Source organism: Pocillopora verrucosa, chromosome 12 (assembly GCF_036669915.1).
Source record: "Pocillopora verrucosa isolate sample1 chromosome 12, ASM3666991v2, whole genome shotgun sequence".
NCBI lineage: Eukaryota > Metazoa > Cnidaria > Anthozoa > Scleractinia > Pocilloporidae > Pocillopora > Pocillopora verrucosa.
In genome coordinates this window covers 18,678,432-18,692,612 of record NC_089323.1, presented here as the reverse complement: position 1 = coordinate 18,692,612, position 14,181 = coordinate 18,678,432, and the positions used below count along the sequence as shown (strand labels likewise).

The 14,181-nt window shown below is 35.2% G+C and overlaps 3 protein-coding genes and 1 non-coding gene across 11 annotated transcripts in view; 3 read left to right on the top strand and 1 right to left on the bottom strand.

Annotated features, from left to right (window-relative positions):
- The first annotated feature begins 193 nt into the window (after positions 1 to 193).
- On the top strand, positions 194 to 278 carry Trnam-cau (transfer RNA methionine (anticodon CAU)). The gene is given in 2 exon segments: positions 194 to 230; positions 243 to 278. It is a non-coding gene; the product is annotated as a tRNA-Met (tRNA).
- Positions 279 to 1,235: 957 nt separating this feature from the next.
- Positions 1,236 to 2,402, top strand: LOC131771444 (proto-oncogene Mas-like). The gene has a single exon (XM_059087241.2). The coding sequence runs from the start codon at positions 1,236 to 1,238 to the stop codon at positions 2,202 to 2,204; it is 969 nt and encodes a 322-aa protein (XP_058943224.2). The 3' UTR covers positions 2,205 to 2,402.
- Positions 2,403 to 3,648: 1,246 nt separating this feature from the next.
- On the top strand, positions 3,649 to 8,788 carry LOC131771440 (leucine-rich repeat-containing protein 42). Its single transcript, XM_059087236.2, has 4 exons — positions 3,649 to 3,876; positions 5,080 to 5,455; positions 6,119 to 6,383; positions 7,669 to 8,788. Exons 1-4 carry the CDS (start codon positions 3,723 to 3,725, stop codon positions 8,161 to 8,163), a joined length of 1,290 nt encoding a protein of 429 aa, XP_058943219.2. The 5' UTR covers positions 3,649 to 3,722; the 3' UTR covers positions 8,164 to 8,788.
- A 40-nt stretch (positions 8,789 to 8,828) lies between these two features.
- LOC131771411 (uncharacterized) overlaps positions 8,829 to 14,181 on the bottom strand; it is a 31,378-nt gene continuing 26,025 nt past the window's right edge. For all 8 annotated transcript variants that reach the window (XM_059087195.2, XM_066158993.1, XM_059087194.2 and 5 more), the window contains 3 exons: positions 12,388 to 12,549; positions 11,304 to 11,423; positions 8,829 to 10,751 (listed from right to left, as the gene is read on the bottom strand). In XM_059087195.2, coding sequence (XP_058943178.1) covers positions 10,362 to 10,751; positions 11,304 to 11,423; positions 12,388 to 12,549 — 672 coding nt within the window. In that variant the 3' untranslated portion in view covers positions 8,829 to 10,361. The remainder of the gene's footprint in view (positions 10,752 to 11,303; positions 11,424 to 12,387; positions 12,550 to 14,181) is intronic.

Below are 14,181 nucleotides of genomic sequence, written 5' to 3'. Positions count from 1 at the left end.
AGAGTGGATCCTGGAAACAAGGATTTAGAAAAAGGACTGGGCGAGAGGAATGCTAAAATCTTGGTATTTTTAAAAGCATTTTCAAGCAAGGGGGGAAAAAAATGCCCAGTATACTTTATAAACCCCGTATAAGGGTCATGCACTGCTATGTAATGTGTTTATTAAGTAAATTTCACTCTTTAACTTTTAGGGTGCCTCGTTAGCGCAGTAGGCAGCGCGTCAGTCTCATAATCCTGTGCGACATCTGAAGGTCGTGAGTTCGATCCTCACACGGGGCATAAAACTTTTTCTTTCCTAAATCGCTTTTTACTACTGCAACTTCATGGAAAAAATAAAAATAAAATTTCCTTTATTACACTTATTATTCACATAGTTTTTCTCTTGACGAGGAAAGCTCGCGTATTTTTTCTCAAATAATAACATCTCGATCTGTTCGATTCTCGGTTCGATTATGAAAGCCACCCGTAGTACGTGCGTAGAAGTTCTCCACAAATCTCAAGCAAAAACTTGATTCACTAGTTTATTTATTTTTTTACCTTTTTTTATCTCTGCATTATTATCTGGTTGCCAATGGTGATATCAGGGCAAACTTTCGGGAATGTAAACATTTCGACAAAAAAATAAAAAAAACTGACTCCTCTTGATTAGTAATTTCCAACATAATTTGTTGGGGGATTGTTTCTCGTATGGAGTGAATTTCCATTTGCCACAGCTGTCCCAAGTTCACAAAAGAAGACGTACATTCACTTTATACTAACTTTTATATCATTTTCTTTTTTCTCAACACAGACTCGATACAAAATCCGACAGCTTCTCAGCGGTGAGCGGGCTATTGGGCAAAGTGAATTATCCTACCGATGAGCCTGTTCAAACAGTTTTCGAAAGAGAGTTAATATTCAGCACCTGCTTTGAAATTTTATTAAAAATTGGTGAGCTCATGACTGTTTGCCAGTATAATTAATTAATGGCAATTTTTCAATGCAACTTTCAAATAAAAATGTGAATTGTACTATCCTCTGTTAATAAAAGGCCTACAGCTATCAAATAACATCTAGATATAAAGTATAAATCATCGACATAGAAAAACCGTCCAGCCTAATACCGATGATTTGTCCTGGAAATCAGCCGATCTATTAATTTCTTCGCGAGACACGCTGTATTTATTTATTTATGTGAACTTTGAATATCATCGTCTTAATGAGTCAAAACACTTCGCTCCGTTCAGTGTTTCAATTATGGAAGATAAAGTATTCTCCAATATTCCTGAAAATTTACGCATCGGTGTATGTTCTACAGTAGGAGCTCTCTACTTAGCTGCATCGGTTTTCACAATCATGATCAATGGCCTGTTCTTGTTTGTTATATACAGAGATCCACTTAAGTGTTTTAGGCGACCATTTGCGGTATTAATCACTGGACTAGCTATTACTGATTTTACCGTAGGAGCTATTGGTGACACCACCTCTGCTAAGAATGAGTTTTACTGTGTTAAAAACCAAGACAGCCAGAACTCGTTTGACTACGTTATGGATTACTTTATCGATAACTCTGCTACAGTGCTTGTGGTTGCTTTGTCTGTTGACAGACTTACTGCGGTTGCCTTCCCATTTTTTTATCGCTGCTCTGTAAAGAACTTCCATTCTATCATCATGGTCATCTCAATTTGGCTCTACTGTTTGGTTTTCAGTTTACTTCAGCTCACTGACATTCCGGAGGAAATCTATGATTCTATAGATGTGCATCTTCACGTAACATTTGCACTCTCTTCTACTGCGGCAGTAAACTGTGTTATTTACTTAATCATCCGAAAGAGAAGAAAGCTTTTTCCTGGAGAAGAGATTCCAGGACGGAAAGCCGAACAACATAGCCGAAATTTGCAACGCGAAAAGGAGTTTGCCTTCACAACTTTCCTGATTCTTTTAGTTTTGGTTCTGACACAGATTCCATACCTTGTTTTGACAAAAATTGAGTCAAACTGTGAAAGCTGCCTCGAGAGTTCGTGGTTTTTTGTGACAAATAAGTTTTCAGATTTCCTGTTGTGTGTGAGTTCCATTGCGAACCCGTTTCTTTACGGATGGAGAGTGAAACAATTTCGGAATTCATTCATGACAATTTTTTGCAGATCTAGACTTCATCAAAATGACATGGAAATGTCGCAAACTGCGGCGCAGGAGAACGAAGGAACAAGGGAGTCTCACACATGATAAAACCGAAATGATAATTTCAGTTAATTTCTTAATTCATTCATTTGTTTTTACTTAATTCACTCTTTTAATCAATCTGTGTTCGAGTGTAATCCACTAACAAACGGGCTTAGTTGTGTTGTGTTAAAAGATAGCGTGCTTGAAGATATCATAATTTTTCAAATTTACTAACTTAAAGTTGTATCAAAGTCGGAGCTTAAATTAAACCGGAGAACTTAAAAAATTGATGTCTTAGTTATTGTTTACAGTGTAAAATAAGACAACTGCTCCTACTGGGCGCTTTGAATTTTTTCTACATCTAGTTGTTGAAGCCCTAGGACCTCGACCCCTAAATTCTTTCGCAATCTTCCTGACTCTGAACCGCGTGACGGCTAAATCATGTTTTCTTCTTCTTCTTCTTGAATTTAAATAAATTAAAGTTGGCTTCATAAGTAGGACTTGAGACTTCGCCAAACTGTCAGTCATATCGCTTGTGTACACTACTTGTTAATCGTGAAAATGAAAGGGTAACAATAGTTCTTTGCGTAAGTTGTGACTTCTTTCCGTAAAAGATACTTCCTTTGTGTCGGATGAGAATTGAGAAGTTCTTCCGAGTGAAGAAGAGTCAGACAAAGGCAGCTCACTCTTTAAGTGTCAAATAACGTGTTTCCATGAGTTGTATTAGAGTTTGTTATCACCCCCTCGCATCGCTCAGCGCGATCACATCGTATTTTGGTTTGGACTGGCAGGCCGTTTGGATACAATTGTTGTGAAGAAAATTTATGCCGCGTGTAATTAGTGTTTATGTCAATCATGACCAAATGTGGTTATTTGGCTGTATCAATTCAAGTTTCTTATTCATCTTTAAATAAGGTGAAAAAGACAATTTCTACCAGTAATTACTTACATATGGGTTCTTGCTTTCCTGGAGAAGTGGCAAACGAGTGGATAGATAATGCAATCATTCGACGAGTCCAAGTGCTGCCGCTCGTTGATCATCTCTAAGTGCAATATGGCCTAAAAAGTTGGCTTGTGACGATTATTTCAACTTTAGACAGGAACTTCCATGTAATTGCGGTTTTTTCCGTCTCATTTTTTAGGACAAGTAGTGTCCTCGTGCACGACGTTCATAGCAGCCGTGACTGAAACCGATTAGAAACCATGAAGAACACTCGCGCGCTCCGCGGAAATGGCGGGAAATAGAAAGAGCCCTAACGGGGAGGGGGAGGGTTTTTCTCAGCAAAAGTATTCGGAGGGCTAGATTTTGGCAAACGGTCGAAATAGGATAGGAAAATACAAGATAATAGTGTTTGAAGTTTTTTCACTGCTATTGCCCCAGGCTTAAATTAAAACTACTCTCGAAAAAGCTCGATGAAATCGAACAACTCCATCCCAATCCTTTCTCGATCCGTATACCGCAACGCGCAGCATGGCGGGAAAATACAAAACGCGCATGTTTTCGCATCGTAATGTTTTGGTATCTGTTGAGATCACCAACATTTCCATCACAAAAGATATTCCACTCGCCTTTCTGCAGCTATGTCGTTTGAAGGGTTCGCAAGAGACGTCTTTGAAAGTTGGAGCGATGTTGGTGTGGTTTACACAAGAAACAAATACGGCCGAGTAGTTTCACCACCTGGCTTTTCGATAGGCTGCAAGAACAGTAATTCCTTCAAAAATAATGTCCCCAAAGGTACTGGCTTTTCATTTTTTATTTTTGTTAATGGCAATGATTTTCTTTATTTTTGTATCCAATAATGTATACTGTACTCGGCATTTACCGTACGTTTGCGTTTACACAAGGTGATCTCCTCGAGCAGTTATTTGGCAATATTTCATGAAATCTTGGGTGGAACGTTGGAGAAAAATATTCGACTCTTTGACTTCCAAGATTTCATTAGTAATTATTCTCACTGTCTAATATGCAATTCTTAAAATGTTAGTTCGGATAATTTGCTATTGCATTATGTAATAATCGACTAATTTTATAGTTTTGGTTTTTCGCACACCTGTCTGCTTGATATTGTATTGGTACAGTAATGAGAAATTCGGTCTTAGAAGTAAAAGGGTCAAAAGATAATGTATCTTTTCACCGGTTTCATCATTGTCATAGTTATGTTGATTCTTACAAAAGAAAATAAATTATTGGTAGACAAAATGGCGTGATCTGAAAGCAAATTTAAGATTTTTCAAATAATTTCTCTCCTGAAGTTCACCCTTTCACTGAAAAGATGTAGCTTTTGATACTCCCCCGCCATGCGACATAATTTTGGCAATGTCGGTTCTGAAGAGAATGTGGTCTTCAATCAAACAAGAACTTGTAGCTTATATTTTAAAATAATTCTCATTACTCATCTATTTGACTACATAATGAAATGTTGAAGAGAAATCAGTATTTGGCAAGAGAGGGAAAAATATAATCTGTTACATGATAAGCTGAATTGTACATGCATTTTTATTGCCTTTTACTTATGAGTTGTAGGAGGTCAAATGCACAGATGGTGATATCATATTAAAAATTTTACTTTACTATCATATGAAACAAATAGATTTTATTTTACATGGGTCTGTGCTATCACTATAATAGATCACAGAAGATATCAAATGTGGTTAAAATATCAGTGACACACTTGGTAACGCATCTTGTGCAATTTTTTTGTTCTTATCACATGTTGATGTCATCTGTGATCTATTACAGAACAGATGGATAGCAACATGGAATCATTAATTTTCTTAAACTGAAACAGAAGAAACTGTGATAATTTCTCATAAATGGATTTAATGCTCTTTGCTGTTGTGCTTCTATATTCTCCATGGTGGTGTATCCACCATCACATCGCCTACAGAAAAATTACCTGTATAAGGTAATAATTTTTTCATTTTTTGTCATTCACAGGAGCAAATTGTTCATTTATCATTGATAACAACATCCAAAATCCTCAATCCTTGTTTCTTATTTGCTTGGATTTTGTTGCCAAAAACATATGTATGGTGGAATCATTAGAAGGGTTTCCAGACATTGTTGGGGAACAACTTTTCCAAAAAGTCCAAGAGAATGATGGATTTGAATCAGATCCCAGGAATATGAGGATATTTTGTGAAGCGTATGGTGAATTGGTGTTATCAAAGCTGTCACTTAGTTCAGCACATGTCTTTACAAGTAACTATTTGGAATATCTTCAACTGTTTGTATGCCTGACGGAGCTTGATGTCAGTCATTGTCGTCTTGGAGATACACATGAGCTGTTATCATATGTTGCTCATTTACACAAGTAAGTACATTTATTGCAGTACCAAATTCTCTTTATTAATTTGCAACTACAGCTGTTATAATTATTTATCAGCCTGAAGGGAGAATTACTTTAACTAGATCTTGGGATAGCATGCATATCAGCATAATGGCAAGCCAGTGGTCAGCAGTTTCTTGGTATAGGCTACAGCTGCCATCTTTGATTTTAACAGTAGCAGAAGGCTGGGTAAAATGTGAAATTTGTAGCAAGGGGGTGAACAATAGTCAAAAGGAAAGAGAGTGGAGAGTTTAGGAAAATTGGGGGTGCTTTGCTTTATAACAATCTTCTCAGGCAGGCATCTTCTTGCCTTATCCTTTAAAGTCCTGTCTGCACAATTTGTGAGAGGACCTTGAGGTGGTTTGGAAAAAAAATTGTCATTACAAAAGTCTCAACAATGTGAAAGGGGATGTTTTTTTATATAATAAATTTTGTATTGTTTTCAGCTGAATATAACCGCTTCCCTCCAGTTTCTTCAAATGGTGTTTTGGATAATTTGTGTGTAATTGGAATGATCAAGTTTTCTTAGAGTATAAATTTTAATTAAATTTCTAAAAATCTTCATGTGTTATGACACAAAAGTTATACATGCAATCATGATAGATTTATACTTTTACTGGTAATTATTGATTGATTTTTTTCACCCAGCTTGAAAAGCCTTAGTCTCAAAGATAACTGTCTCTCTGATGCTGGTGTGAGACACCTTACCTTACCTCGGCGCTTTTTCAAAAGTGGACTTGGAAAGCTTTCAGTGTTGGATTTATCCTTGAATCCAAATATAACAGATGAAAGTGTGAAGCACATAGCCAAGTTGCATTCCTTGAGTGCTTTAAATCTGTCAGGCACAAGAATATCATTTGGTCATGGAGTTCCGCAGCTTATAAGAGACACAACCCTGTGTCTAGCACTAGATGTAAGTGGTCATACGGTTTATGTGGTAGTGAAGTTTTAAGAGCAATTTTGAATTGAATGTTGATACTAGTCTAGAATTGCTGTGGTGATCATTTACTTTGCTATGTGATTGGTTCAGAAAACTTGCATCACTAGTTTCAAAATTAAAACCAATTGCAACTTTGCCACTCACACTTTCCAACTTTTTAAGCAGTTTTTCTGTTTTCTACTTTGTTTTGTTTTTGGCTCCTGTTATAATTTTCCTTTCTTCTGATTGGCTGTTTTGAATTCTTTGGTTTTGTTTTTAGTAATGATAATAATAATAATTTATTGACTTGTATTGTCCAATTATCAATATGAATTTTTCAATTATGCATTACAATGTTAAAAATTCAACTATGTCTAGATATTAAAGCTTAAAATTAAAATGTTGACTAAGAAGATGTAGAAACATGTAGGACACACAATTGAAATGTATTGTGCTGTGATACTCTTCCCAGTTTCTGTAGCATGTATCATGGCACCTAGCAACAACCTCATACTGGACTCGATGTTGAGAGGTGTAATTTTGAAATCTAGTAAGATCATTATGATATGTTTTTGGGCAAGATACTGAAACCTCATAGTGCCTGTCTCTGAGTGGGGGTATAAATGGTTGGCCAAAAATTGTAAATGAGGGAAGCCTGGCAAAATGCAGGTGGGGTGTTATTGTAACCTGCAAACAAACAAATTTCTAATCAAGCAAGGATGATAATACTCCTAATCCCCTCATGCTACAAAGACCAGGATAAACTCTGGCCAGATGGGCGACCTGGTTTGATTGTTGAAGTTACCTTTACCTTTTACCTTCACTGTAGTAACTTAACTTTCCTTGACAGCTGTGAGAATGAGGTGTCTTCCCCAAAAGCAAAACACAATGACCATGGGACCATTTCTCAAAGGACCCAACTAAACAGGCCTGTAAAGGTGTTCTGTTTTCATTCAAGATGAGAGTTTCAAATTTTTCAAAATTATTCAATAAACCCTCAGTTAAAGAAACAAAAAGGAGCTGTTAGGGTGCCAGAACTTGCTTTTTCATTCCTTTATTAATGGTTTTAAAATATGAATTTGGGCCTGTTAAGTTATTGGGACTTTTGAGGAAGGCTGGCTGTAACCTTTACTTCCCCATCCTGAGTCCACCACCCCAGCCACATGATCACTGTCATATGGATCAGATGATTCTGATAAACTCTCTCAAAACAAATTCCCAGAGCATCATTGTTTTTATTATTATTGAGGCATATTGTTCTGTCTCCTGTCAACAACAGCTTGAAGAGTTCAAGCAGGAGAAAGACTTTACAGTTACTAAAGGATGGGCTGTTGAGGTGATAAGTGATTGGAAAGAAAAATCTAAAGTCTGCCCTGCAGATGTAACAATAGATACACAGCTTAACAGGAAAACCACCAAGTTCTACAAATCCTCACGTCATCACTTGGTCTGTAGGTCTACACCCAAGAACAAGTCCACAAGTGAACTCCCAAAAATTATGCTGTGTGCAAAAGAAAACAGGATGCCTTGTTGTAGACCTTCACCAATTCAGAAAATGGCAACAATACCTGGACAAGATGGCAAGAACAATTCTGCTAGAAATGGGCAACCCAAAAAGAGGTTAAAAACAAGAGGAACAGCTTTTTCATCATCTGTTACGACTGAAGAATGTTTAGAAGATGGTGTCCTTAACAATTATTTGAAATGTGAAAAACAGTGGAAGCCTGTAAAGAGGAAATGTTCTCTTCTAGAATCGTTAGATCTTGTGTCATAGGTAAGTGAACAAAGAAGTACTGATAGTTATAAGAATATTAGTTGTAGATGTCTTTGTTTTGTGCTTTGTTCTTAGTGAATGGTATTAGTATTATAGCACTTCTTAGTTTTTTGTTTGTTTGTTTGTTTGTTCTTTTTTTACAGTATAAAAAGCTTATTTGTATTTCATAGTTTAAGTCTTGCTTAAAGGGAGACTTTGTACAACAATAATTGTGAACTTTTTTTTTTAACGAAGTATTGGTTGATTGCTCTCTTTTGGTGAGGGTTGAAGGCAATGAAAAGATAGTAAAGCTGTGTTGTCCTTTTCAGGTAGTAATTAAGTGGTAAAATGTACTGTCTGTAGCACTTCTCATTAGCACCTTAATAACTCGGATTCCTTGAAAATTCAACTGGCAAAAGGGTTATTCTACCAACTGGCTTAAAATAGGAGAGAACGCTGATTTCTCGGGAGGTGGGGAAGGGGGTTAGGAATATGTAGACAAGAAAAGAGTAGTGAAGTAAGTGAAAAAAGTCTTGTAAGTAGGTTTTTAAGTTGTCTTTTGCACACCTGTAGTTTGCTAAAGAGTCCTGCAGTGCACCAAATTACAAAAACCTAAGTTGAAATTTTGTTCTGTACCACATGTTTCAAGTAAAGGTAATAAATAACACATGATAACTTGCACACAATATTGTTAAAATCTTTTTTTCTTTTATTAAAAAGTTAAATCCTGCTATTGACATTGCGCATGTTCTCTTACATGGATCTTGAAAAGAAGTATAACAAAACTATACTATGATAGCTGCAAAGTGCATGGTTTCTTTGATGACTGAGAGAAACATAAGAAACAATAAGTGGATGTTACAAAACTATGGCAAAATATTGGCTTACATGTGTGGTTAACTGTATGTGCATCGACAAAATACATTTGAGAAAGTGTGATCTGTTAAGAGATATTTACAGTCTGCAACTGCATACTCCATACTAAAATCCCTTCTATCAAGGGAACTAAAAAGAATGCCTAAAAAAAGGATTGTAGTGGTAGTCTTTAATGGGTTGGCCAGAAAGTGAAATGAGTTTTAATCAGTCTAGTGCTAGTGTTGATCTTAAAGTGAAACCTATGAAGCTATTTTCATTCTGAATTCTTTTTATCTAAAGGTATCATCGGTTAAGTTTGTTCCATATGCTCTTTTACTTAATCCACACTATGAGAAATTATCTTCCAACATCAGATTGCTATTGTTGTTTGGAAAAAAATCAGGACTAATTTCATCTAATTTGGCTACAAATCAGAGTAAACAATTGCCTACAATTCAAAATTTGTTGGTTGGGAAATAACTTGATTTTAAAAACTTCTAGGGCTATTCTACAATCTGTGATTATTCTATTTTCCCAAGGCCTAAAGTAAATTACAATAAATTATTAAATGATTCTCTTCAAGATGCACAAAACTACTAGTGATATTTCTAATTGTGACTGTACAAGATTTCCAAAACTATCCATTTATCTGTCTGAGTATTGGGTGCTTGCATGCCCATAAGGGTTTAATTAATTAATGTTATTTACCCCCAATTCACACATTTCATTGTGGCAATGTCTAAAAGAATATCCTGTACCTTCCAGAGTAACATATTAATCAAAATATAAGACTCTGATTTTCTTTCCTTGACTTAATTTTTACTGTTCACAATCTGGCTATATGGAGGAACAACTTTCAAAAAATAAATTGACTTTGTAAACTTGTACATAGTTGACCTACAAGTTTTTTCAGGGCTAACTTAACTCAACCGTCAAGTTGTACACATTGCTTTGTACAAATGATTTTCAGTCTACAAAAGTGGATTTCTTTTGATAAACTCATTCTCCAAGAAACCTTTTGCTCTTTTCTTTGTAATAAACTGATTTTTCATCAGTGAAGCTGATGTATTATTAACTTTTTTGTACATCATATATGTACCTTATAAAATGAAGTTGTTTTTGTAGTAAAATAGCTTTCTTCTCCGACCTATGATATCTCAAGTATTTCATGTATAATATCCTTTTATACTGAGTTTCCTGGTCAATAGTTCTTCTAAACCAGATTCTTGCAAAGGTACTTCATCAGGAAGTATCCTGGAAGGAAGTGTTACTCCCTTGAAGAAAAAAAAAAGCTGCTTCATAGCCTTACTTAAAGTTAATTGATGTTTCCCCAAAACATCTCAGACTTGTAATTTTACTCTTGGCTATGAATAGGCACTTGATAATGGCTTTAGTGTGTCTTCAAATGTTGGTATCTCCATGCTACTTAACATTTGAGTGAAACGAAGTGCTCCAGGTTCTTCCTCTGGTGTTGGTGTGCTTGCTCTAGCAACAGGTTGCAATGGTGGTGGAGTATACTGCCCATAAACACTTTCTGCTGCATACCAAGCTCGCTGAGCATCCAGGTGTGCTTGAGCAAAACCACTTTCAAGTGCCATTTTTTTCTCAGTTGTCTGACGCAGTGTATCCAATGTTTTCTGCCTCTTTCTGGCCTGAAATTCATCCACATAGCCAAAATCTGGTAAAGGTCTTGTCACTCCAGCACAGAGGAGATCTCTTTTTGATGATCGGTTTCCTCTTGGTTTCTGTTTAGACTACAGAGAAAAAAAGAAAGTGTTAAAACAAAACCTTTAAATCCTGAACTTTCTTTTATCTTCAGCTGTTTCTGTCAATGTCACAAGTTTGTTTTCTCTCAGATATTTTTAACCCTCCACAATCTCTTGACCCTTTAACTCTCAACATCTGATTGTTAATTCTCCCTTCTACAGGTGCTACACATTTCCTTGTAAATTAGTTATGAGAACTTGGTACTGGATCAAGATAGCAGCTTCTACCTTATAAGTTTGAATATTCTCAATACCTGTTTGTTGAATAATGCATAGATATTACAGGGAGAAGTTTCATGTCAATCACCTTTGGGAGGTAAAAGGTTTACTGACTAGTTTTGTTGTTCACAGGAGGCTTATGATAACTACTGCATGAAGACAGCTGTATTTTTTTTTTTTTTTAACTCTGATTCTGGAGTAGCTTTATTAGTTAATATCTCCTAGCATTCTTCAACCCAAACATGAAAGTATGAAAGATTATTAAGACCATGCTACAACTGCAGAATGTGTGTGCCACCAGGTACTGTAAACTTGTCTCACCTTTCCATTTGAGTTCTGTTGAGGCATCTTTCCATTAGCATGTTGTTTGAAGTGTTTTCTTAGTGAGCTAGGGTCTGTGTATCTCTTGGGGCAGCCTGGTACTTGACAGGCATATGGCTTCTACAAAAACAAAAAGAAAGAAATGATTTTATCAGTAATTTTCCTTATTGTCTGCCATACAATTCCTATGATGTTAGTTTTGAGCATTTTGGTGTTGGATCAACTATGGATCCCCTAATTGATATTTGTCTTTCTTATTCTTGCCACTTTTCTACTTGATATTGTATTGATATTGTAAGAGAAATTGTCTCTTGTTGGAGACAAAGGGTTAATGAAGTAGTTTAACCCTTTATGCCTAACTTCAGTTTACATATTCTACTTACTGTTCTCTATACATTTCCTAAGGTGCTGACATGGAGAATTTATTTAACAGGCAAGAGCTTTTTTAGTTGGTGATCATTTCCTTTATTCTCATGACCTTAATGTGTGATTGCAGGGTGAGATTGTAAGGAGAAATTAGATGCTGGTCACCCTTAGGGGTCAAAGGTTTAAAAGGTGTTTTTCCTTTTTCTAATTACCTTTCCAGGTACTATTCATTATGCTGATGAAAAACCTTTTTACCCCATAGAAGTGCATGTTAATTTTTCCCTGGGAGGTCACAAGGACATAATGATCTTAATAATCCAACTTATGAAGCATTTCACTCTTTGTTTCATGATTGCTTTTGCTACACTTCAATATTGTTTCTGATTTAAGTGATTTCAGACTAGCTTTATTTGAATTTCTTTTGTTTATATGGGACATGGTAATGTATTTGAAACAAAAAAAACAACAAATCATTTTGACCTAAAATTAATTTTAAACAGCAAAATTACTATTTTCAGCACTTAACATTTGACTGAAACTATAAGTCCAAAGATCTGATAAGTTATTCTCTCCTTCTACCACTACACATTTCCTTTTAAATAAGTTAGGAGAGTTTGATATTATCTGAAGATAACAATCAGTAATAATGTGCCAAACCTGTGAGGAGAGGTTATGTGTTATGGTTAGGGAGACAGGGAGAAGACTTTTTAATGCTTACCGTATCTTGATGTGTTCTTTGATGTTTAGCCCGATCAGATGAGTTTGAGAATGCTTTAGGACAGCCTAGGTGTTGGCAAAGGTATGGTTTTTCACCAGTATGTGATCGCATGTGAATCTTCAGATTTTCAAGCCTGGAAAATGCTTTATTACATCCTGGAAACTGAAAGAAAGAAAAAAAATGATAAGTCAATTGCAATACAGCATGATCTCAAATGATAAGGGAAATTGCAATTCTATGTAAGACAATTGTAAATTGTGGACAGCTTATCAAAATTAATTTTGGCACAGACGAACACAATGAATATAAGAGAGTCAGTTTTGAGACACTTGTGCAATAACTTTTAAGATATTTGTTAAAACTTTTGGATAAGTCTCTTCGAGTTACATCACAAATGTGAGCAGAACTGTAAACTTCCTGTTTTTTTTGTCAGTGGCTTTAGAATAAAACAAATAAACAATCTACAGAATCAATTAAATTCACCAAATTCTTGCATTGAAAGTTTTTTTCAAGGCAGAATTTTTTTGCAGTGGTACCTTAATATATTTATGAGTCATTTTCCATTATTTAAACCTAAAAAAATGTTTCAAACAAGGGATTACTCTTCTTCATAATGTAGACTTCCCAATTTATTTGGACTCAAGTGGGTCCTAAGTAGCACAAGTTATTAAAAGACATGACAGAGTTACATGGTGCTATATTTGAACTTGCTTGTTGTTTAATTGAACTTGGAAACCTTTTTTATGCAGACAATAACCATGACCTCTAAAAAAAATTTACTTAGTCTGTCTTACTGGAGTAAAAATACTGTTGTTTGCAATCTGATACTGTCTTGCACAAGTATTGACACCTGTCAACTTATTGCAGTTTTTTTTTTTTTTTTTTTGGGAACTTCTAAACTACATTTTTAGTATAGCATTCAATATTGTTGATAGGGTGTAGAACATATTTGTTGGACAATATTTTTCAAAATGTTTCCTTCCTCTGACTTTTTCAGGCTTTAAGTTTACCGAATTGACAGGTCACTCTGATAAAACCACAGATGTGACTCTAGTCTATCCCAAGTTAAAAATAATGACTTTTAACTCAGCTCTCTGTCTATAATAACTGTATATAAATTTCATTTTTTCACTTTGCTAGTAATGCTCTGAACATAATTTTTATTTGATGGAACAAAGATTTGTTGTTGTTTTTCTTGAATATAAATGGTAGTGAAGGAAAGAAAAATTATTTACTTCTCCTATGTCAACTTTTAACCGTGTTGAGCGGACTGTTAAATGAACAAGATATTTAAAAAATTTCAGAGGCCAAAATATTTTATTGAAGGATGATCTACAAATTTATCGCAAGCTCATGCACACCTGTCTAACTTTAAAATATATTAAATTTTTATATTTAGCACATGTTTTTAAGAAATCCAATCAGTAATTTTTTGGACAGCTGGAGCTTTTTCTCAAAAGAAGGAGATGAAAAATCGTTTAACTCCATTGGAGAATTTGTGACTAAAATTATTATCTATTTTTCTTGGTTTTCATGTAAATTTGATCAAGGAAATAAATTGTATTGTGTAAATAACATTGAAACAATAGAGCTTTTCTTTTTAATTTTGAGACTCGTGACAGTAATAAATGATAGTATATTACATGTGCTTACTGGTGCCCGCTTATGTACTTTTACATACAGATTTTCATTACTGAAATAGCATTTGTATAGAAACGTACTCTTTTGAATTTCTACCGACAGGAAGGCTATTGTCACAGAACTACACTGCGCAGAGCCACTGGTTAATAATTG